The 25,165-nt window shown below is 37.4% G+C and overlaps 2 protein-coding genes across 6 annotated transcripts in view; one reads left to right on the forward strand and one right to left on the reverse strand.

The window, feature by feature from the left end:
* LOC130179107 (pituitary adenylate cyclase-activating polypeptide type I receptor-like) overlaps window positions 1-16,438 on the forward strand; it is a 30,421-nt gene extending 13,983 nt beyond the window's left edge. For 2 of the 5 annotated variants that reach the window (XM_056391865.1, XM_056391864.1), the window contains exons 4-15: window positions 365-481; window positions 588-694; window positions 791-888; window positions 1,681-1,813; window positions 3,574-3,727; window positions 4,282-4,342; window positions 6,012-6,081; window positions 6,203-6,294; window positions 7,576-7,659; window positions 10,053-10,182; window positions 10,624-10,665; window positions 11,802-16,438. In XM_056391865.1, coding sequence (XP_056247840.1) covers window positions 365-481; window positions 588-694; window positions 791-888; window positions 1,681-1,813; window positions 3,574-3,727; window positions 4,282-4,342; window positions 6,012-6,081; window positions 6,203-6,294; window positions 7,576-7,659; window positions 10,053-10,182; window positions 10,624-10,665; window positions 11,802-12,026 — 1,313 coding nt within the window. In that variant the 3' untranslated portion in view covers window positions 12,027-16,438. The remainder of the gene's footprint in view (window positions 1-364; window positions 482-587; window positions 695-790; window positions 889-1,680; window positions 1,814-3,573; window positions 3,728-4,281; window positions 4,343-6,011; window positions 6,082-6,202; window positions 6,295-7,575; window positions 7,660-10,052; window positions 10,183-10,623; window positions 10,666-11,801) is intronic. The other 3 variants (XM_056391866.1, XM_056391867.1, XM_056391868.1) reach the window with 3 other exon arrangements.
* LOC130179108 (vasoactive intestinal polypeptide receptor 1-like) overlaps window positions 14,777-25,165 on the reverse strand; it is a 35,925-nt gene continuing 25,536 nt past the window's right edge. Inside the window, exons 11-13 of the mRNA XM_056391869.1 lie at window positions 23,622-23,751; window positions 20,169-20,210; window positions 14,777-19,712 (exon numbers count right to left, since the gene is read on the reverse strand). Of these exons, the coding sequence (XP_056247844.1) occupies window positions 19,566-19,712; window positions 20,169-20,210; window positions 23,622-23,751 (319 nt within the window). The 3' untranslated portion in view covers window positions 14,777-19,565. The remainder of the gene's footprint in view (window positions 19,713-20,168; window positions 20,211-23,621; window positions 23,752-25,165) is intronic.

Raw genomic sequence — 25,165 nt, forward strand, 5'->3', positions numbered from 1 at the left:
GCTGGATCTGTAGATAAGTAACAACGTTGCCTTAAAAACTTAAAGGTGCCTTTGTCAACTTGTTTCTATTGCTCCCAACTGTTCACACAGAAAATACACTGCACTTTTTATCACGTGTGTCACGAGTAACACTGCCTTACTAAAGGAAAGTGTTAACTTGACTTCGTTAAAGAGAGAGAGTGAAAGCTGTTTCTATGTTAGCAATAGTTTTTTCCATGTGGGTGTCGAAAAGGTTCGATGAAATGAAACGCTATTGAATTCAATTGAATTCAGTTCAGTTAAGTTTAATTAGTCTCACTGTCATTTCCTGAGCAAAAATTGCTGCATAAGAGCTTCATGCTGTGTGTTTCTGCTTATATTGTAGTCTCAGTGTGTCCGTGGATGTGGGACAACCTGACCTGCTGGCAGGCGGCCAGTGTTGGTGAAGTTGTGGTGGTCAACTGTCAAGACCTTTTCCATGATTTCATGAGTGCTGAGGATGGTGAGTGGAAGCAGAAGATTACCTGTGTCTCTCATTTGAGTTTCAAAATCATTTCCGTGCAGTTCAGTGTAGTCCTATTGAGTTTCTAGATACTTTGTGCTTTCAGACATGGGGAAGGTCAGTCGTAACTGCACCGAGGATGGCTGGTCTGAACCTTTCCCTCACTACGCGGAAGTCTGCTCCTTCTTCTTCTATGAAAACACCACCAAACCTGTACGTCCTCTTTGACTTCATCTGACTTTTCTACTACATTACTATTATATTTACCGCGGACACACACACACACTAACCCTCTCTCTGCAACCCTAGGACATGTACTACGCATCAGTGAAGGCCCTGTACACAGTTGGCTACAGCACATCGCTGGTGTCTCTGACAACAGCCATGGTTATTCTCTGCAGATTCAGGTGAGCGGCGCAGTGTGGCTGGGAAATAGGTTTCATTTAAGCATGTTTCTAAAATGATTTAGCAATTTGGATATTGAAATTATTGTTAAGACAAGTGGAAATAAGGAAAAAACAAATCATTAAAATTGACAAAATCCATGACAAATGAAGGATTTAGTTTGTTTGTTTAAGCTGTCATTATATTTTTGCACAGTACTGAGGCATCAAAAGTCTAATCAAAATGGTTTCTTTATCCTTATTAGTGAATCAATAGAACATGAAGTGGAAACATTTCTGATTACTTGATTGAAATGCCAAATATTCCCTTGTTCCAGCTTCTCAGTCTTAAGGACTGATTTCTGGACAAAATAAATAATTTGAAAATGTAATTTTGGGCTAAGGAATATTTTGATGGACATAATTCACTCTTTTCTCATATTTCCTATACCAAACAATTAAGAGATTAATCAAAAAAGTTAATTGGCAGACTAATCGAGAATGAAAAAATAACTTAGTTAGTTGCAGCCCTAGTGCCATTGTTTTGTATGCATTAACCATCCAACCAACAGGCCCAAAAACCAAACTATCTGAAATTATGTAAAACTATTTTTGAATGCAAGCATGCTGAGCTAAGACACACAGTACAGTGACTGTGCCATTAGCAAGAGAATCAAGTAAAAACAGCCAGTGGTTCAAAAGCTTGAAACATAATGAAAATCTCGTTAATGAATCACTTTATCCCAGCTGATCTGATGAAGTTCTGAGTGTGAAGACAAGATGAGATTAGATATATTTTCTCTGTCTTCTCTCCAGGAAGCTCCACTGCACCAGAAACTTCATTCACATGAATCTGTTTGTGTCCTTCATCCTGAGAGCCATCTCAGTCTTCATCAAGGACGGTGTGCTCTACGCTCGGGAAGACAGCGAGCACTGCTTCGTACACACAGTCAGTAACAACAGCTAATTCATATACACGTAAAGTCATTTAGAGGCCCTGTAATACACACACCGTCTGTGGTTTATGGTTTTCATCAGCGGGAAAGAAAACAGCCATGACTGCTTGTTTGGTTATTAATGAAAAAAATGAAGGAGGTCTTTTTAATTCACAACTCTAATTATTTCACTAATTTAAATTTGAAGCAGATGATTGCAAAATGAGGCCTTTATTATTCTAAATGATCCCTACTCGGACAAAATAATTGCTGGAATTTTTGGAGTCACTATAAGAAGTTTGCGGAGTATTGGCAGTAGAAAAATGTTGTCAAGATTATTGGTTAATCGGTTCCAGAGAGCGTTATTAAAGGGTTTCGACGAAGTGCAGCCACTCATTTCAGAGAGGAAAACATGATGAGGCCTGTTCTGTTTGAGGCCTAAAGAGAGCTTCACAAACAGACTTGCATGAAACACTCATTCTCCAATCTTTGCTGTTTGATATGCACCTTTTGAAGGAACTTCAATCATATGCAAATTTTACAAAAAGTAAACATGCAATTAGATGACTATTACTCCCTGATTACACATGCAGCACAAGCTCTTAGCCTTTGTCTGGTTACAACGCATTGCTCACTGTTGTTAAGCAGGCATGATAAATAAACCTAATTAGGAACGCTAATGGCTTCAGCAAGGCCAGTGGAAATCTTCTACTAGAGCTCCATTAACATATCAATGTTTACTTTGCCTCTTTTCTTTTTTCTTTTTTTTAAACCCTCTGCTTTACTGCTGTCACCATGGCAACCACAGGTCACATCATGACATGGCAGTACCGGGAATAAGATCAGTGCTGTAATTGGTTGACCCCACTCAGAATATGAACTCTATTCATTAACATGAACTCATTAGATTACAGTCCACCTGACATGAAGGTGGGTCGTTCCTGCATGCTGTGGAATTTTAGAGACGCAGTTTGAATATTCACTCATCATCTCATGCAAGAAAAAAACTTTATAGGCCACCCTGTTATAGTCCTGTCACCCTGGTGACAACAATCTGTGCTTTTGCACTGTGATTTACTGAAATAAGGACATTTATTGTCTGTCTCGAGGTTTAAAAATAAAGTGACCATTAAACATGGATGTTCCATTTTGAAGCTGCTTACACATGTTTCTATGGGTGCAAAAAGAGACTTATTTAAATGTTGTAAAAATGAATTGAGTTTGAGTTACAGATTTATCATTTATCACAGCCAAAGTATTTCTTGGCCAGGAGCAGTGACATGCCATTTTGAAACACTTTCTCAGGGCTTAAATAAACATGATATAATGTGTTTAGAGAGATTTAAAGGTGCTGGTAAGCTGATTTCGTCACCTTTGGACAGAAGCAGGCTAACTGTATTCCTGTTTCCAGTCTTCATGCTAAGCTAAGCTAACTGTCTCCTGGCTCCAGCTTCATATTAAATGGCAGGATATGAGAGTGCTTTCGTTCTTCTCTTTCAAATCTTGACAAGCAAATGCATGTATTTCTCCAAATGTCCAACTATTCTGTGAATAAACATGTTTAATTTTTCTCAGCTTTTTCTAATATCTAACAAGTGGCTGATGGCACTACAAATATTTTTACACTTGTTTATGATATTGTTGCAGAATTGACACAAGCTTCTCACACTTCCAGTCCCCCTAAAGGATTGTATAACACAAGTATTACAGATGTGAAATCATCCCTCTACCTTTGCTGTACTAATGCACCTCCCCCTTGTGTTCCTCTGTGCAGGTGGCATGTAAAGCAGTGATGGTTTTCTTCCATTACTGTGTCATGTCCAACTATTTCTGGCTGTTCATTGAGGGACTGTATCTCTTCACTCTGCTGGTGGAGACCTTTTTTCCTGAGAGACGATACTTCTATTGGTACACCATAGTGGGATGGGGTGAGTGTCTGTCTCTGACTGATTGTCATTAGTGGTGGAAAGTGGAAAATTCTTGCTCAATAACATTTATTTTTCAAAATGTCTTTTTCTTTTTCTGTCTGTTCCTGAGTATAGTCGATTTTTAGATACTTAGAGGAAGAGAGAGAGAGAGTTCAGTGGGATACATTACAGTATTTTGAATATAACTATACAGTAGGTAGTCCTTTAAAGAGTATGTGGTTGTTAATATGAGATAAAAACAAATGGATTCTTTAAGATTCCATTTGAATTTCCTATAAAAGTTTTTAAATACCATAGTAAAATGCAGATGAAGTAGAACTATCATCTTGAACAGTTTAGAGTTCTTCCACTGCTGATCATAATGAAAACCTGTAATATTTATCTTGTATTTCTGGTCTTTCTGTGGAAAGAATATGGTATAGATAAGATTACAATTATGAATATATGACTCTGTTATTTCACTTTATGTTGGCATTTCTAAAAGCATGATTTGACCAATGAGAAGTTCTATAATTATGACAAACATACTGTGTATTTGATGACTGTTATCACAGGAACTCCCACCATTTGTGTGACTGTCTGGGCAGTTCTGAGGCTCCATTTTCACGACACTGGGTATGTCTCAACTCTTCCTCCCTTCCTTGTATTTTAGTGGTGGAAAGTAATAGATAAAGTGCATTTCCCCAAGCACTATAGTTGATTGCAATTTTGAAGTACTTGTACTTCAAGTATTTTCATTCTCTGCTACATGCAAATACGGCTCTACATTTATTTGATTAGGCCAGTAACTAGTTATTTTTCAGTCTGTGATTAATTAAACAAAATATAATCAACTAATGAATAATGATGTGTTATTTTAGGGTAAGATAAGACTTTATTGATCCCCATGGTAGAATTCACAAGCAGCACAGCAATATGTAGATTATTTCTTTTACCAGCTGCAACAAGTGATACGTCCACATTAATGAATCAATAGTTATAATCCATTGATATTAAATTTATAATAAAGAAATATCTTATCTTATAAGCTGATAAATTAATGGTGTTTAACCTAACTCTAAATATTTGAGTAGAGCTGAAATTATTAGTAAAATGATGGAAAATTGTCAACTACTTTCACTGGTCATTTTTCATGAAAAATAAAATATAGAATGTTTCAAAGTTCCAGCTTCTCGAATGTGAAGATTTGCTGCTTTTCCTTTCAATAATACTGAGTTTTGGACTGTAGGTTTGTAAAAACAAGCCGTGTGAAGGGGTCAATTTGGTCTCTGGATGACTGTGACAGGCATTTCTCGCTATTTTCAGTACTAAACAATCAGTCAATCAATGGAGAAAATAATGAGGAGATTAATCCATAATGAAAACATTATTTATCATTATTCATCATCATTATTTGCAGTCTTATATAAAATAGTGAATAAAAATAGCTCCATCTCAACCAGCAGCCACAAAATGAGGCTTACACATCAATGCATGAGTAATTATAATGTCATATATTACTATAATACTCACAGAGGCCATTTTTCTGCATCGGGAATGTTTATTTCTTCCACCACTGTCAGAATCTCCTTCAGAAAAGGAAGAAGTGCATGTCAACTGTTAACCACTTACATATGGTAAAATGCACTTATCATATCAAAGCAAAGAAACAGGCTGCTGGGATGCTGATATTCAATTACTAAAGTCTACAACTGTTTCAAGATAATTCCTCACACATGTATCTCCTTTTGATCCTGCACAATTTAGGATGAAGAAGAGATATGCAGTTGCAGGAATTTAGGGGAACACATGACACACATAAGAAATAACTCTTTTCATTGCTGATATAACCACGGATCATTTCATTTATACTGACAATGTTTTTAAAATCAAATTTTTAAAAACCAATCACATGTTTCATGGGATCATGTAAGTGACCTACCAATGTTTTGGCATTCATTTAACAAGCCCTTGTTTATTTGCCTACCTTTGACTCCATCTTTCCAGCTTTTATCATTTCTTCATTAAGTAATTTAATATATAAATCTAAGCAGAAAATAATATCTGCATGAGAATAATTAGACAGATTTTTCTAAGTATATTCAATCCAATCTTTTCATTCTCAATTGTGAGGCTTTCTGCCATTTTAAATCCTCCATTCACCTCTGACCCTTCCCTCCCTTGCTCTGTAAATGGCTACCTGATTGATGCACTGTACGGTGCCATGTATTACCAGTCGAGGAGGGAAAGTGAAGATGGTAACGCTGAGTGATTATTGATCAGCGCTGTGTTCATCCTCTTCCAGGTGCTGGGATACAAATGAGAACACTGCCCTCTGGTGGGTGATCAAAGGACCAGTTGTGGCCTCTATAATGGTATGGCAGATGCTGATTTGTTCATTCACTTATTCTTGTCGAGTATTAATTGTTACTCGGCTCATTTGTTGTTTCCCTCAATTTATGACAGATTTATTATATTTCTGTTTGTTTTCCTCAGATCAATTTTGTCCTTTTCATTGGAATTATTATTATCCTGGTCCAGAAGCTCCAGTCCCCTGATATCGGAGGGAATGAATCAAGCATTTACCTGTAAGTTTCAGTAATCAAATTCAGTAACACAACAAGTGGTTGCATGTCTTCAGAGAAGTCGTGAGTGTGTGTGTGTGTGTGTGTGTGTGTGTGTGTGTGTGTGTGTGTGTGTGGAGAATATATTTAAAGAATGTTTATTATAGAAAACAGTTAATTAATTAACTATGGCTTTGAGATTTCTAGTACTTGTAAATGTTAATGAGCTTTGCTGAAAGGTTAATGTGGTGATATTTTTAAATTTTTCTATTGTAAGCAAATCCCATGAAAATCCAACAATGAATTCCTTTTAGTGTTTAGTGTTTTAGTGTTGCCCGTGTATCTAAAGCCTCATGTAACTTATTGCTCTGTGCCATACATCTCCATTGTTGTGCAAAAACTATTATAAACCCATCAATGAGCCTCACTGTTACACGAGGTGACATGTTCCTTCATTACCACAAACTCGGACTCTGCAGGCGCTGTAAATTTGCACTAGAGTACCGAATGTGTGTTCATCCACTGATGAAAATAGTCGTCCGCCCCCCCCCCCCCCCCCCCCCAAAAATGCACTATTTCCATTTAAATCGTATTTCTAAAAACTACACTGCCCAGCTGTTTCAGGAAATAACCAAGCCTTTTTAATGTATTTGCGAACTTCTTTAAAAATTTGCAATAGGAACAAACAGGTTGTATTGAGAGATTGACAAACACACTGTTGGTCCTTTCGAGGGATTTGTTGACAGTAAGAAGAAAACAGAATAACACAGCCTTTTTCCTTTTTATGAGACACCAGATGACACCATGGACACTAAATGTAAATCTCCTTCTTTACTAACTGCTCTATTTTCCTTTTTTGTTCCCCTTTGGGTCAGTGGGCATTGTCCCTTTAAATACATTATCTGACACTTAAGAAAACAATAGAGCTATTTTCAGACAGGAGCCATGCACTAATACATGAATTGAAGAGAAGCCATAACAGTCTTATTTCCAAATTCATATCACTGAATCTCTGATATGTCCTTCCAGACACTTTTCAGAATAGATTCATTTGTGCTACCTGTTGGCAGGAAGCTTGAGCCTCATTATGGAGTTGTACTGTAGCCAGACATCACTCCTGTTCTGTTCCCACAGGATAGTGTCTTTTGAGGCCCTGCAGATAATGTCATTCTCATCTGTTGCTTAGACCTGTACGTGCGTGACCAAGTGTGAAGTTGTGTGTGAGTGTGTTGTGCGAGACTGTGTGTCTGTGTCCCTAAAGACACTGTCTTTGTTGTATTGTTGTGTTGTCTTTGTGCTGTGTAGCAGCTGTGCTCAGAAATGCTTCAGTGAGCCCACACAGGCTGTTCAGCATTCGTGCAGGATGTCAGAGTTATCTACCATCACACTGTAAGTGTGTGTGTGTGTGTGTGTGTGTGTGTGTGTTTATCCTCAGACACGTGTGTTTGTGTGTCTGTCTATGTCAACCGCATGTGTGTAACAAAGGGTTGTTAAAGTTTTTTTAATGGTCTGGATTCCCAAATGCATACTCTCCCTCACACATACATACACGCATGTTTGTACTTCCGTACCTGTGAGGACCCTCATTGACATAATGTGTTCCCTCACCCCTAACCCTAACATTAACCATCACAGCTGCATTCCAGACACCAACTCTTATCCTAACCTAAACCTAAAGACAGGCTCATTATATTTTTGAAACTGACCCCTAGAAATGGAGATAAATCTACACATATTTATTTGCCTCCAGATTATGAGACTACTTGTTTAACACGTCAACTCAAAAGGATGTTTTCAATGTGGAAGCTGAAGCAATTGTGGAAATATCCACTAGCCAAAGTCTTCACCAGTGTTTACACCAACAAGATGGTTTTACACCGGCAGGACTAAACGGAAATTTAAGGGGAGAATTGATGAACATAAATATGGTATAAGAGTTGGTCATGAGGAATATTCCATGGGCAGATTTTACAAAACTACACAATGGCACTAACCCTGATTCTTTCAAAGGGATTACCAGTGAGGTCAGAATATACACTAACAAAATACTTCCAAAGGAAACCTTTTGGATTAAAATCAATCGTAAACTGACAAAATCCATATTTGTAGGAGTAATGTGAAAGTCGTGTTTTTCTCCTTTTATATTGTGTAAATCTAATTTTTATGTGAAATTTCTTTAGAAATTTTTATGTGTCTGGGATTTTTTTTTATAGCCTTTCTCATTGGATTCTTATACATTTATGTGAAGACACATATTTTGGTAAATGTTTGCAGTGCCTTTTTGACCTCCTGTGTGATTTCTGTGGCCCTGCCTTCCCTCTAACCACACTCCTGTAACTCATTTGTGTCGTGTCTTGTGCCACTTAAGTGTCTGTGTTTGTATTTTATTTCAAAACCATGCTGAAGGCTTCCAGCCAAAACACATTGGTGTCGGCCATTTAAACCTATGATTGTTTTGCTCCTGTTCTCTAACCTACACCTCATTCTAACCTGAACCTTAAAACCAAGTCATAACCCCCATATGTCCCTTTGAAGGCTTAATAAAAACTCAAACCGGTCCTCACAAAGGTAGATGTACATGGGCACACAAATACACAAATACACGCATTTTGAACATTAAGAAATCTGTAGTTTTTTATTTTATTTTATCTCAGATATGTTTCTCTAGTGCTCATGGAGAGACAGCGGCACAAAATGTCATATCTACTTTTTGATCTACTTTTGATTTTCTCATATTTCACAGTCAAAGAGTTGACAGTATAATGACTGTTTTTAAGGACCTGGTGTCATTGGACTACACTGTAAAAACCACTGGGTTGTACATTTGTGTCTTCCATTTTTAAGGTGGCATCTGTTGTGTGTTCTTTGTGTAGTTCTGTCTATCTGTGTGACTACGGGAGTAGATTGCTCGTCAACAATAATCAGTTTGGTCTGGTTTCTTAATGGATATATTTTTATTATTGTCAAGAAATCCCATTTACAAGATTAAAACTAACGTGTCAGTCCATCACTCAATACCCACTCCGTCTTTTGCACTCAGCCCTAAGCTAATTTGGTCCTATAGAACATATAAGGCTTTAAAAACATAAATGTATAGGTCCAGTTTAAAAAAATAAGACCCAGTGATTTTCTGAAGCAAAAGCGAAAGTTATTCACACAGGAGTAAATGGTGCATCTGTTGTTTTTCAGCTGCAAATTGATACACATTTGATGCTGTAGTATCTATGGCAGCAGGAAAGTGTTTATGGGAATGACTGAAAGGAAACCTCACTCCCCATGTTTATTATAATGATGGAAATGTCACCCAGTGCTACTTTGTGGCATCATTTATGTATTTTTAATAATTTTTAGTTTAGCTCAATGGCACAGAGGAACGAGATCAGGCTTCGTGTGCACAGACAATACTTGTTTAGATGGATCAGTTCATTGTTGGTTTTGGTCTTTTATGGGATTTTTTGACAATAAGAAAATAAGATAAATACATGAAAATAAAAACCAAAAGAAATTTATAGTTAAGCCTTCATTTTAAACAAAATATGCAGAGGTCTTGATTTCATTTAAGAGATTATGAACCATTTATTTTTAAAAGTAAAAGACGAGATCACATCAATAGGCAGAAACGGTATCATGACATTGCATCAGTTGCTCTGTTCTTGCATCACATCCAGATGACCAGCAGCAGTAAAACACGTTCACATTAGAAATCTCACTTACACGTCAGTTTGATTAAACTGTGTTACGTGTGTGTGTGTGTGTTTCTGTGTGTATGTGTGTGTGCACAGGCGTCTGGCGCGCTCCACCCTGCTGCTCATCCCTCTGTTTGGCATTCACTACACTGTGTTCGCCTTCTCACCTGAAGATGTCAGCAAGAGGGAGAGGCTGGTCTTTGAACTGGGACTGGGATCCTTCCAGGTACGATGTTACAGCTCCTCCAACGTCCGCTCTCAATTAAAGAGAAATACCAGATGATGAATGAGAGGACATAATGGGATAATAAGTCATCTGAGTGTACAGGCTACAAAGAGGCTCTTAAGGAGGCTGATGGTGATATTCAAAGCTTGTCTTCTCACCATCACCACCAGCTAAGCAGCGAGGAGGACCTTTACAGATCAGTAGACATTTCTTGTAGTTTCCTGATGCCACATTATGATTCATGGGTACTGAATCTTCATAACTGTCAACACACAACATTTTGTAGTCCAATGTTTAATAGTGATAGTTGAACATTTTAAAAGTCCACAGTCAGACTCTTTTTGATATGTTTTTGTCCTTTTCTGATATTCGTAAAAATAAAAGCAAATTTCCATCTCAAGCTGATTTTCCCTCATTTGTTGTCTCCATTCTCCTCCTCAGGGCTTTGTGGTAGCTGTCCTCTACTGTTTCCTCAATGGAGAGGTAAGATTACGTCCCTGACAAACTCCTTGATTGCTCTCGGTGTATGTAGTATAGATGTCTGTGTTTGTAAATATGTCTACGGATTATTACCCAGAAGGTAATAAAAAGCAGTATGTTAAGCAGTTTATTTCTGTATTCATCAACAGTTATAGTTTCTCCAATAAAACAATTGTAGCTGGTGTTAATCAACAATTGATAACACATTATAACATTGCTGTAATCATATTACTCATACAAATGAACAGATTCTACATTTACATTCTACATTTATTATATTGCACATTCATAAATGTGATCTAAACTAATGAAAGCTCGGTGCTGAGCTTGAGGGTTCACTCTTTGGTAATAGTATGACAAAAAAAAAAATAGAAAATTTAACTTAAGTTCCCCTTACTAGATTTCTTCCAGAGCATTCGGGAGTTTGCTCAGTTGTAATAGAGAGTGAATAAAATGTATGTATAAAAAATTAAATACACAGTTAATTGAAGAATGTAATGGATTTAAAGTGCTTCATTAAGAAAATACAATAAATACAGTAAATTAATAGGCTAAGTAACTTTAAGACTCATGTAAATCCTGATTAATGTGATAATTAATAATAAAAAATAATTATAATATTCCCTTCATTTAAATTACACAACACAACACTTTTTAAATTTAGCCTCTTCGACCAACCTTACAGATGTACTGATGACATTTGTTTTTAAGAAAACAACAACAACAAATTAAAAATACTTTCATTCAGCCATAACTGAAGAACACCATAGTTGAATGTGTGTGAATTACATCCCTTCTCTCATAGTACAACACAGAACCTACATTTACAGAAATTAGTCTCTTTTTTTGCCTTGGCTATGCATAATGTGCAGTTACACTGTAAGACTAATGAATTAAAGAAATAATAAACATATAAGTCTGTTTCCACTGTAAAATGTTGGTGTCATAATCAACAACACTGAATAAAACAGGTCATGGATCTTGTTGTTGACCCCTGATATAATATATATTATATTGTCAGTCACTCATCTACTGTTTACACACCGGTTAAAAAAGGCTTCGCAGGAATTAAACAGGTGTTCTGTACCTTTTCGTGGAGCTGGTACAGCTTAAAGTACATTAAAAATGACCTTGTGAAGTTTCTCCCTGAAGGTGCAGTCGGAGATCAAGAGGAAATGGCGCAGCTGGACGGTGAACCGGTACTTTGCTGTGGACCTGAAGCAGCAGAGGCACCCTTCGTTGGCCAGCAGTGGAGTGAACGGCGGGACTCAGCTGTCGATCCTCAGCAAGAGCAGTTCCCAGATACGCATGTCCAGCCCGCTGGCGGAGAACGCCAACATCAGCCTCCCCACCTGAGCATCTGATTGGGCGGACTCAACTTCAAGGTGCCGTTCCACTAACGTACATCCAGACCAACCAGAACAGACCAAAGTGGCTCCTCACACCTCTTATGTTTTGTAGTTTGGCCTTTAGACAATGAGGTATTTCTAAAAGCATTTACTGGAGATTCATTAGAGGTGCATAGCTGGCTTTCATACATTAGAATTTAACTTGGTTAAACGATTTACAGTTGTATTTATTTGACTATTTTAGTGCTGCAGCTGACTCTGTAGGCTGCAAACTTTTATGATTAATGATACACTTAATATTTTTACAAACAACTCAAATTCTACTCCATCGATTAAAACAAAATAAATATTAGGAATTCCCTTTCTGCCAATATTTTAATGTAAAATTTACTGTTTTATTTATAAATAAAATTAAAGTAGAGTTTGTGCCAAAAGAAACACTACAAGTTGTAAAAAAAGATGAATAGTTAAATAACAAATGTAGGGGTCATTTTTGGCTGTTGGTGTAAAGTAAATGTGCTTCAAAGTGCCATACAGGTTGCCTGACTGGATCTGATCTCATAACAGTCCAAAGTTAAACGTCAACCAAACGTTCGCCTTGCTTGTACAAATGCTCATTGTTTAAATGTTTCATCTTGAATTTAAACATTTTTCTACAATCAGCCATAAGTACAGAGTATGTCAAAAAATATATGTTAAAAAAAACAAAACAACAACAACAACTCATGGACTTTGTAAATAATTACTTTTGGTGTCTAGATCAGAATTTCTTTCTTTTGCATAACGCAGTATTGTAATGACCTTTTCAAACGAAAGGAACTGGAGCCCAAATCTGTAGACTTCATCACATATCCTGGAGACCCAGAAGATCCTGCCCACTCTATTCTGAAATATTTGTTTGTATTAAATAGTTTTTAAAGAAAAAACACACAACTAATATAAATATATATATATATATATATATATATATATAGGAACACAGTGCCAAAATAAATGAGTGTTGAAGAGCGGTGTCTCCAAGCCTAGGAGTCACATGATGACTGAACATTTCTCTGCTCCATGAAACTATGTTTATTTTAAAAGAAAATGTATGTTTGCTTTTTTTTTTTTTTTCTTATAAAATGTTCTTTAAATTCACCTCTTCAAGCCTCTAAAAATATTTAGATTAATTTAAATTACTGCTGTAGAGGATGTAACAGCACATGAGGGAATCTAAAGATGTATTTTAAAAAAAGAAAGATACACTGAGAATGTACACTGAACTGATTTATGCTCACAAACAGTGTCGCTGCAGAGGTCTGCAGTAGTACTAGTGCTACAGTTGTATCCTCCAATTGGTTTTCCCTTTCATACATTTAACGGACATGTTTTTGCAGACTGTGAACATGAACAGTACAGGTGCCATTTAGCGGATGCTTTTATCCAAAGCTCCTCATAACGCCATGAATTCATATGTGCCGCATTTTATTGTAGGCAGTGATAATGCTCTTAAAGATGACAGGATTCTTTGCTCTTTTCCTCTGAGCTTCAATCCATCGTGCCATATTAAATTGCTCTTCATTTTAAATTTTGACATCAACCATCTCCTACACTCATATTCCAAAGTGCCTAGTCAGTCACAAATAGCTATCACTTTTATTTACAGGACAATGAACAGATAAGTTAGACGTGTAGTAAGAGTCATTTCCTGCAAAGAATGTATAGAGCGGTGTGTTTTTATTATGGATGACTTTGCAAAATTGTGCTTTTTATCATTATGTGCAACAAAAAAAAAGAAAATATTTTGCTTATTTATTGGTAAAATTCTTCTTTGTCTCTATTTAAAAACTTTTTTCGATTATGATGTGTTTTACAGGACTCGAAAGCTCTGCATAATTGCAGCTTTTTTTTTTTTTTTTTTTAGCCTTTTGGGTTAAACTAAAATCCATTCAATATAACTGCAAGTCCATCTCAATTCAGCACTAACGTCAAACATAAACAGCTTCAAAACAGAAACAATACACACTGTAACAGTCAACACAAAATGCTTTAATGTGACAGCTCTTGACAATCTGAGTGTTGCCCATTTTTCTCTTTTTTGTCTTTCTGTTTTTCCACAAACAAACTAACAAACAATAATTGTGGGGAAATTATTTAATTTAAGGCGGGGAAATTGTTTAATAAGATGAAATGTGAAATGATGTGTAAAGGAGGATTTTTTTTCCACCATATTAACTTGAGATATTTATTTTTTGTACTGTCATCTGCATAGTTTAAAAGAATGTAGTAATTTTAAACAATGAATTGGTGATATTGTTGAACATATAAGGATGTATATTTATTTTCCATAAACCAGTGCCATGTGAAATGACTCAATGTACAGTACACATGCTTTTCTCTGTGTAATAGTTGTATGACTCGTAGTCAAAGTGCCATAACTGTAGTGCCACAAGTGGTGACAGTGGAAGATGTGTGGCACAATGTCTCTTTACTGATTTTAAAGAAAACAAAAATACGGAAGGGAAATTGCTGTCCAAAGCTACAGAGGATAAGAAAAGAGATGAAATATAGATATAAAAAGCAAGATAAAACATACACACAACTGAGGAAATGCATAATCTTTAAGGCATCTGCTCGGCTGCTTTTGGACAAAACAGTGAATGAGTGTGAGACAAGATACTGTCAAGGGAGCTAGAGCCAGAAGTGGAAAAGATGGTTTTATTTAATTAAGGTGCAAGAAAATGGATGAACTGCGACAGATAAAACACAAAGTGTGTGCGAGAGTGAAATAAAAACCACTCTGCTGCTCCTCACGTGTTCTATCACCAGCCGTCACTCTGAGTCTGAATCAGCTCAGATGGAAACGACCATGTCTCAAAGCTGTTACTGTCTGTGAAAAAAAAAAAAGAACAGAGGAAAACTCCTTTCTTGACCTCGCCTGTGCTGTATATTTGTTTACCACAAGGTGGCAGCAAAGTGCTACAATTTTAGTTTGGTGATTTAATAGAGAGGGGAAGTTTTGACCGGCACTGATTTGCTGTTTGAGTTTTAGATTTTGGATGAAACAGGTGTAAGGTGGGGCCTTAAGGCACCTGTATGCCACATGGTTAACATGGTTCTAATTTTTGTGATTTGTCTTCACACAAATCAGCAAACAAGCCTACAAGTAAATTTTATTCTGGATAAGGCCCAGTGTGCAACATTGGAACAGTTAAGATTTAGTGATTTGTCATAGCGCTCCCGTCTCAAATGCCCAAATTTCCATTATGTGTGTGTTTTTTTTGTTTTTGTGTTTGTTTTTTAAACAAAACGTGAACTAACTCAGTTTTACGACAACTATTGTGGGATGGGAGTAAATTTGAAGAATAGCGCTACAACAAAATCATGCAGTGTAAGTTTTAGCTTCATTTTGCCTAAAACTAGGTGCACCTCTCTTCACAAACACCTTTTCTTACAGTTAGTTTAGCATCATGCTTTAAATATGTGTCAAAGAAAAGCCCTTGACATATTTTCTCAAAACAATAGTTTGTCATATTTGGAAATATTCCATTTTTTCTGAGAGCTAGATGAGAAGATTGATATTATTGTCATGTCTGTATGCTAAATATGCAGCTTCTGCAGCAGCTAGCTTAGCAGAGGGAAACAGCTGAACTGGTTTCTTAATACCATCTAAGGCCTTTTTGCCCTGCAGATGCCCTGTTGATACTAGCTAGCTGTTCCTCCTTTACTGATAAATAAAACAGCTAGCTGGTAGTTATTAGCTACACGCTGTTTACTCCATGTTCAGTCTCTGTGGTATCAATCTTATCATCTAAATCTCAGCAAAAAAAAGCAAAGAAGCATATTTCCCAAACTATTGAACTTTTGTTTTAAATGTAACTATTCTCTGTGGGGTATATCTCAGTGTTTAGATGCCTTTTCTTTGGCAGATGTGCCTGTTGAGCCAGTTTTATCAAGTGTTGAGTGTGTGTGCAAGTTGTTTTGATTGCCAATAAATTTTTTGAATGTACCATTGTTGCTCAGCTGCTCTTAAATGTCGCCTGCTATGAATTTGCCATGTGTACAAATGATGTCTTTTCTTGATCATATATACAGTACACTGTATATGTATATTTTTGGCACACAGGTGGACCTCTTGATGAAGACCTGTAAATGTTTGTGACCGTGTTTTTGTACATTTATGTTTATGTACCAGTTTTCAGAGCGTGTGTGTGTGTGTGTGTGAGTCTGTTTGATGGTTGGAGAGATTGTATTCTGTGCGCATGTGTATGTAATGACAAGCATTCATGATTTAAAAGTAACTTAAATGTGAAAAAATATAAACTTTCATCCAACTTTGTTCTACCTGTGGCAGTGTGTCATGTGTAACATGCGTTCTGGTGTCCGACATTCATGTCCCAGTTTGTGTATATTTGACTGCAAAATAAATCTATCTATGGTAAGTTGTACTTTGTGAAGATTATGATTCATTTTGCAGTGTATAGTTTTTTAATTTTTTATCATAGTAGCATTATCCTCTGGGAAATTTTGAGGGACCTTTTTATAGACAGTTAAATGTTGAATACAATACGTGTTGAAGATAGATTGGCTCTAAATTTTAACATCGGCGCATTTTGTTGCCCTCCTCCTTTTATCCTTATAGTTAGTTTTTTTTTTTAATTCAAAAATCCAAATTAACATACATATCAAACATTTATATGAACTTTCCCCATAACATTTTCTTTCTCAGTCCCACTTCACGCTCTGAAATCCAACTTTGCAATATGTGAATGAAATTCAAAAGCCAAACACCAAAACAAACACCTTATTTAGTACTGTGCTATTCCCTGCCTACAGTATGCCGACCCTCACTAGAGCCACAAGAACAACAATGAAAATGCAATATGTTTAATGTAAAATAAAGTGCGCCATTAAACCATATTGTGTACAGACAATGACAGTCAAAGTGTTTAATGTTACAATACAGTGCATAATTCATGGTCTTATAAAAAAATTAAAAAAAATCTAGGGATGCACCAATCTGATTTTTCCACCACCGGTTTTGATTCTGATACCCAACACAAAGAATCTGCACATACAAGTACCTGTCTGATACCAATGATCTTTTTGCCCTAAAATTAAAAAAATTAAACTTGTGTTGTTGAACTGAATAGGATGATTCCTCTACAGTATGTGTAAGGTTATTATTTGTTATTATTATTATCTTACTATTTCTTGACTTTACAGATGTGTCCAACATCCTTTTGAAGTTTTATTTATTTAGAACGTTTATGAAATTGAGTTGTGAAGTCATGAGACGGAGTAGTGTCAGCAGTAGTTTCATATATCAGTGTTGCGTATACCGCTGCAAATGAACAGAGCACAACAGAAAACTATAAAACTATGCGTGGATGGTTACATCATGCTGTCAGGCCGTTTAATAAGGTCAGTATCAGCCATGATACTGGTCCGGTGCATCCCTGCGAAAAAAACTAAAAGGTGTCTTCTGGCGATTCTGTCACAATAGCCGAAACTAAATACATTTATTTTGACAGTACTTTACACCACGCCATACAGTTCGAGGCACAATCTAAATACACATAAAGACCTCTTACAAGTGCATTTTATTTTGGTCATCGTGAATTTGGATATGGTTGTTATAGGAGAAGTTTGGGAACATTTTGGGAAGTTTGCGTATTTGCTTTCTTGCTGACAGTTCAATGATAAGATCAGTACCACTCTAAACATTAGGCTGCAGCCAGCAGCTAGTCAGAGAAACAAGGGGTAAACCATTTTGCCTCCCAGCACCTTTGTGCTAAACAAACCAGAAATAACTTCCTATTTAGTGAGCTGGTAGTTCAGAGTTTGTTACCTTTGGACAGGCTATATGTTTCCAGTCTTTATGCTAAGTAGGAATGTCGCATTGTACCGGTATTGACAATAACCGTGATATTTAAAAAAAAAAAATGAAATATTGATCTTGTGTTAATAATACACGTGATAATATTGTGATGGACAATGTTAGGTCCTGTGGATTCTCTTTGCACAGACTGTCTCTCGATTTCCCCAAACAAGTATTTGAGTCAAACTCTTTCGCCAAAAAGGAGACAAAACTAATTTTTGTAAATTTTCTATAGAAATCATGACGATATCATTACGTGAATTCTTTTGGCCACGATTGTCTTGTAATGAAAATTTGATATCATGACAGCCCTAATGCTAAGCTGAGCTAAGCAGATGCTGTCTCTAGCTTCATATTTACTGTACCTATATGAGAGCGGTATCCATCGTCTCATCAAACTCTGCACAAGCACATTATCCAGAATGTCAAAATATTCCTTTAAATATTTTACAAACTGTCAAGGTATAAGTCTCTTCATTCAGCAAATTACTGTTTTTATAAATGTCAAATAAATGTTCAAATTAGAAATAAAAAATAAAACACAGATTAGAACTGCTGCTATTTGTGGTCACAAAAATCCCTGTTAAAAAGACATGGCCTGTGATTATAGGACTATTATTGTATTTTTTGCTATGGATTTGGACTGTCATCAAATGTGGGCAACACGATGGTCTTAAATCATGAATTTTAAAACCCATTAAACAGTGATATAAACACATTTAGATGCTGTCACTGTGTCAGTTGAAATGCTCACTTTAGTTAAACAGTACCATTTTGATGCCATTTTAACATGTAAATGCCCGGCACCCTGTTTCTTATCAGTTTGGTATCACTTCTAGTGCAACAAATACAAAATAAAATAAAGGTTTATCACATCAGGCAACAGCATAAAAAACTGACCAATAAAGAGAAAACAAGCTCATAAATATTCACAAATGCTGTGTTTCAAAGATGGCTCATCAAGGCAGACAACTCTTTAAAATAAGACACTTTTCTTTTAAGACACAATGTACCAATAAATGGCAGCTTCACACACACGCACACAACCTTAAATACACTCGCTCAGGTTTCTCTGGATCTTTGTATTTGAAATTTCTCTGGAGCAGCAGATGAATTGCTGCACGAGACTCAATTATCTCATTCAATAAAGATCAATCCTACACACATCTTCATCCTGCGCTAAAGTATCATAACTGCTCCAGTTAAATTTAGACAAGTCAGGCTCGTTTCATGTAATTCCGCTAAGCTCCATCGTGCATTGTTCCCACAGGTGTCTCTATTTTAACCTTCAACATGTGCTCATTTTTGTACCCATGTCGTCCAAACTGTAAAGACAACCATGTGAAATCGTCCTCCTACAGGGCCAGCTCTGTTTCCACTGTGGTCTCGTCTCTGCACAGTGTCACCATGGCAGCCTCACAAGTCAGACATAACAAGACACAACTAGTGTTCTTTTTTTTTGGATTTTGTTGTTGTTGTTGTTGATAGGAGAGAGAGAGCACATTGGGGTTCAGATAAGAAATGTGTGCTGTAACATCCTTATAGGGACTGATAAAATCCATCCCGACACATTTCGTTATGATGTTGTGTTCTCACAGACGGGTTGTTGAATTAATATCATCACCATGTTCAAGTTTGAGGAGCGCCTCCGTTGTTTTTCTGGGGGGGGTTTTCCTCATGGATAATGTCTAAAATCATACTGAAGAGATGTTGCCGCTGGATTGAGGCCGCCTGAGCCCCCCGCGGGCTCGGATGGTGATCTGAGTGATACTTCTCTTGGCTGGGGTGAGATGATTTTGATTGTGACATTTCCACAGCCACCTTCGCAGCTCTGTCTGGACCTGGAGACAAACATGTGTGAAATAATGCCAGACAAGGGTTATATAGAGAAATATTTCTCAGAGGGAGAGCTGTACAGGAAGCAGAAATAGTATTACTGGTTTAGTTAAAGCCAAGACGTGTTCAATTGACATACTTCTCACTTTTGCGCCACCCAGTGGAAGTATCAGAAAACACAGTGTCAGACAGTGTTGCATACTGTGCAATTTACAGAAAGTAACAGAAGTTGCAGACAGTTATAACATGTCAAAGATGGCTGTTAGAGCTTCTTGTTGGCCTGAACAGTGATGAATAAATGAGTCATTGCAATTTGTATTTCTTTATTTCCATGCACACATGGTGAAAAAAATAGTTTTCTTCACAGAAGATTAACTCAACTAATGGGAGTATTTCTTCCTCCAGAGCAGCTCTGTAAGACAAATGTTTATTTGATTTTTGTATAACAAACATTCACCTACCTCTCCATTCATGAAACAGTAAAGGAGTGCCACCACAAATCCCTACAACACAAGAGACAGTGGTAACTGTTTTAAAATCATATAAAAGAACTTGTTAACAAAGCAGCTCTTGGGTGTAATTTCTCAGATTTAATTCGATGTGATTTTTGAAGATCAATCTCAGATTCTCCTATGAGTTGTATCTGATGGTCGGGACAAATTACCTCTAGTTGTAGGACTAGTTGCAGTTTTATATGGTAGGCTATTATTTCTATCTGAGCACACAGATTAGCCAACCAACACATAATAGCCCATTTAGTAAAAATGCAGTGACCTTTCCCTACAAAGCTTTCCCTTATACAAATTTTAGCAAGCCATAAATACATGAATCGCTATCTCCAGACTCAGCACCTGCGCCCCTTAGAATGACTACCCCACCCCTTCAGTAAAGGTTTAATTTGAATTAGGCTATTTTATATTATTTAGTTAGTTATTTATTTTTTTTATTTATGTATTTATTTTCTATTTTCATTTCATTTTAAAGTACATATAGATAATTCATATTTCGCTAAAATCCAAGTCATCTTATGGCAATTCAATTTCAAATCCACATAAATCCACTTGATTGGTTGTCTGAGTGAGTGAGCGCTTAATAAACTAAGTGTTGCGTTGTTTGTGTGGACCCCAAGTTGGCAACTTTCCCACGGTGTTTGAAGTAGCTTTGCTAGCTTAGTTTGCTATCTGGCTTTTAGCAAACAAAATGGACATCCGAAAATGGATTAAGAAAAGAAAAAAAAACAGGGAAGAGGAGGACCCTGGGACTAGCATAACCAGCACTGAGCAGCTAGCCGCTCAAGACAACACAGGCAAACCAGAAACATCGACGCAGTGGTCGCTGACGGTCCTGCTCAGCCTGCTACTGGTCACGTGAGCATTAACCTCGGCGATGAGAAACCAGCTCAGCCACCGTTAAGCATGTCCCAAACAAACAGCAGAACCATTATGTGTGTTCACAACTTCGGCTTTAGCAACTGGAAACATGCTACAAACAAAGCAAAAGGGTTTAGCAGACATGCTAACAGTAAAGAGCATCAAACGTGTGGCTTTTCAGAAAGAGACAGTTGCCATGTTCAACAGGCAATTAAATTTCAACACCGGTCAAATCCGTCCAGCTCTCTTGAAACCGCCTGTACGTCTCTGCAATTGTAGACATAATTGACTTCCTAGTCCCAAACGCGTTGCCATTGAGGGGATCAATAGATGCAGTTGATAACCGAGATCAAGTGGGTCTTTAAAGACACTTGGACACTGTGTCATTCCGAAATCACACACACTTGTGGAGTTTATGGCAGACATTGAAACCACAAGAACAAGCGCTGATGAGGAAATCGAGGCTGTTGAAAACAAAGTTTTGAGGCTGATGGACCCAGCCAACAAGGCGCTGCAAGCTGAACACACTGACCTCATCCGTGCAGTTCAGCTCATTCAAAGTGCCTCTTGTTTGCCTTTGACATCTGACGAAGAATTTGTGAAACTGTGGACAGACAGTTCATGTGATTGTCAGGTTCCTGCTCCTCCAAAACGACAGCGCCACGCACCAAAGGCGCTGCAACACTGGTGGTGGACGAGACTATGGGCCAGCAAGAGCAGGACATTGAACACGTGTGCAAAAGGCTGTTTTTGGCATTATCCACTATATGCTGGGAGAGACGGTCGCATCACAAGTACATGGAGGCCTTGAGTGTGCTAGACCCTGGCAGTGGGATTTTTTTTTGGGATGCAGGGAAAGTGAAACCATTACTGGATTTAGCCAAGAGCAATACGGATGACTCGCAGTTCACTGTTGCGCCGAGTGGCGAGAGAGTAACTCTAGGCCTTCTTGTCTCCGGTTACATGCACTGACATTTGGGGCTTCAATTGCTGTGTGTGAGAATATAATTTCTCCGCACTGAAGAATGTATTTTCCGAGCATAGCCAGTTTAAACAAGAGTGGAGGGGTCTTCTTCCGAGGAGATTCAACTCATCATCGAAGACTTCAACTGTATTGAGTCAAGGTGGGATTGATTTCTTTATTCATGTTTTAGTGCTGTGTTGGTCGTGGGATGCTTATATTTGTTTGGGAAGCCTATTCTGTTAGCTTACTGCTTATGTCACTAATAGTTTTGTTAATTTTATAACAGACAACATACAGGAGAGGACCCCCACCACCCCATTTATTTTCCTCTGGCGCCGGGTCTGTCCAGACTGGAGTTTTTCCAAATTATTTTTAAGGTTAGGTCAAGTTTCTGATGCAGATCCAATTGAAAACCGGTTCCAAATTGTGCGAATCATCGTAATCGAAAATCCCCGGCATTATTAATTCCGTTTATCGATTCCTGCACGTTTTCTATAGCCGATCAGACCTGTACGCTCGCTACGCAAGTTGCGTTGGCCTCCGGAAATTAAGCAACGCCCCAAATCCGCGTCGCCTAGTTGTAGTTTACAGCGCACCTCTCTGTAGTCTGTCCTGCTAACATGTAGCCTGGCTGTGCCTCTCTTGGTTTCTGTGTGTCTTGCGTGACGCTTTCAGAGCTGTTGTGTGACTTTGTGTCTGGCAAAAGTTAGAGTGAAATACAAATTGTTATCATGTTTGATAAAAGACTACGGGCTACGGTGTTTGTATAAGCTGGTGAAACTCCTACTTTCAGGCAGCAACCTCTGAGGACCAGTCCAGACAGTTTATGGCGCACATCATTTTAAAACAACACAAGGAGTATATAGTCTCCCAGTAAAGGTTTAGTAACAACTCTGGACTAATGCAAGATGGATTTATAATGAATATTCTTTAAGTGAAATGTTGATTAGCTGGGCAATATGGACGCACATCTCTCAGTAAATTACAAACATCATGTATTCAGACAAGCCATAGGAGCTATTAAGAGTATTTTATATTTGAACATTTCTAAAAGGAAATCTTGGGGAGCCCATTTGAATGAGCCTGATACAACTGATAAAACGTATAATAAAGCTGTAGTCATATAGGCTTATATTTACATTTTATAGCCAAAGCTAAGTCAGATGTGACTTACCTGTGTAGGCCTAATCTTTTTCACACAGAAAATTGATCAGGTATCGTTAAGGGAATCAAGGAAGCAGAATTGATAATGACATTGGTATAAATCTTATAAATTCCCATCCTTGCTCCCATTTCTTGTCATCTCTCTAATAATAAACACATCTTTAATAAAGGCATAAAAATGCATAAAAAGTAGATTTTTGTTTTTGTTTTTTTAAATTCCAGTAGATGGTAGTAGGCCACAGGTGTAAATAATATAAATAATGAATTAAATTGTGCGTGCTGGATCACTGTCACCTGAATAGAACAAAGCCATAGTAACACATGCCTCTCCCTTATTAACAAATAATTTGTTGTCTGTCTTAACAGATTTTGTGTACCTTGACTCTTTATTCTGCTCCTTCTCTATTTTTTTATACCTGAAAAGAGCCCAGTCCAAGCTCGATGTAGAGTCTGGCTGCTACCCCAGTGTTCTCAGGCAGGAAGGCAAATACAGTGTAATGCATCCCAAACAGAGGAATGAGGAACAGGGTGGATTTAGCCAGCCTCCTGAGGGAAGCAAAAGCAGAAGAATGAAAGAAAGAAGAAAGATTAGACATAAGTCCACATAATGATGTAAAAGCTTTTGGAGGTTTGAAACCTTTGCCTTTAATTACTGAGGCCAAGCAGTTAGATATAAAGTTTTAAATGGCAGAGACAAAGCAATACATAGCAAAATACATCGTTCTGCATCAGTCTCATAAAGGCCGAACTAGTGACATCAAATCTTCATTACACTGACATTTAAAATAGCGCCATCATCAGGCCAATCCGGGGAGGAGATTGAAATGTCAAAACACAAAACCCAGATGCATTGTGCTCAACGCCTGGTTCAGATCAGATCAGTGATGTCTAAGTATTATGGAAATGTTGCCATTTAATATTTAGTGACATTATCATGTTGCACCAACTTGCTACAAGTCATGTGGCTTGGAAAGAGCAGCCCCCACCTCTGCTCCATCCACAAAAACCTTTAGATAGGTATCCTCATTTACTCTCTTCATCTTCCCTTTCTCATGTGTCTTCTTTTGAGTCACTGCGGTTTTAAACAAGCTGGGAACACATCTGCACAAATGAAAAGCAATCCAGAACATAGTCAGTCTATCAAAGATTAATGAACAGCAGGGAATCTAACCCCTGACAGAGATGTCTGCACATTTTCTTTTGTTCGCCGATGATCATAATAGAATCAAAGCTGTCAGGTTGTTACACTTAGTAGGACATGACGATTTAGTCATCAGAATATTCAAAATAAACAAAATAATCACTTGGATAACGTCACAGCCTTGGCTGTTCAAAGAGTAAAGATTAAAATAATAATAATGAAAATAAATAAATAAATAAAACAAGGCTTATTTTAAAGCCTATAATAGGATTTGGTTGTCTTTTGTCACACCTGGGATTTGTGCTTTTGTGTTAGCACCACAGGTCTGTCTGAATCAGATTGAAGTGTATAAGACACAGATGAAGCTTTTGAAAGTGTGAGACACTCATTGAACCGGTGGAACAATCCTGTCGCACAGTGATGGAGGAGACATCTATTTCTGGTATCAGCTGCTATTTTTATGTCCCCCTCATTGTAAATTAATTCAGCTGAGCTGGAATCTGCACCACCCAAACATTAAAAGGAAGGCAGACTTCGTTCAGGTGAAGCAGGATTTCTGGGCTCTCCACAGCAGATTCATATATAGGAAGCACTTTCTCTCTCTTTCTTAAAGAATGCAGCATTTTGTCAAAAGGTGTCTTCTCTATCCCTCTTCATGCTAAACTCTTAAAACAAACCGCCATTCATTTCTGAGACATTAATTTCTCACTCAGCAGTTTTACCTAAACACTGAATAACTGCTGCATAGTTTAAAAGTGGCTCCAAAAAGGCTTAGCCTTAATCCACTGCCAGCATTGATGAATGTCTCTCTAATGAGAG

This window comes from Seriola aureovittata, chromosome 12 (genome assembly GCF_021018895.1).
Source record: "Seriola aureovittata isolate HTS-2021-v1 ecotype China chromosome 12, ASM2101889v1, whole genome shotgun sequence".
NCBI classification, from domain to species: Eukaryota; Metazoa; Chordata; class Actinopteri; order Carangiformes; family Carangidae; genus Seriola; species Seriola aureovittata.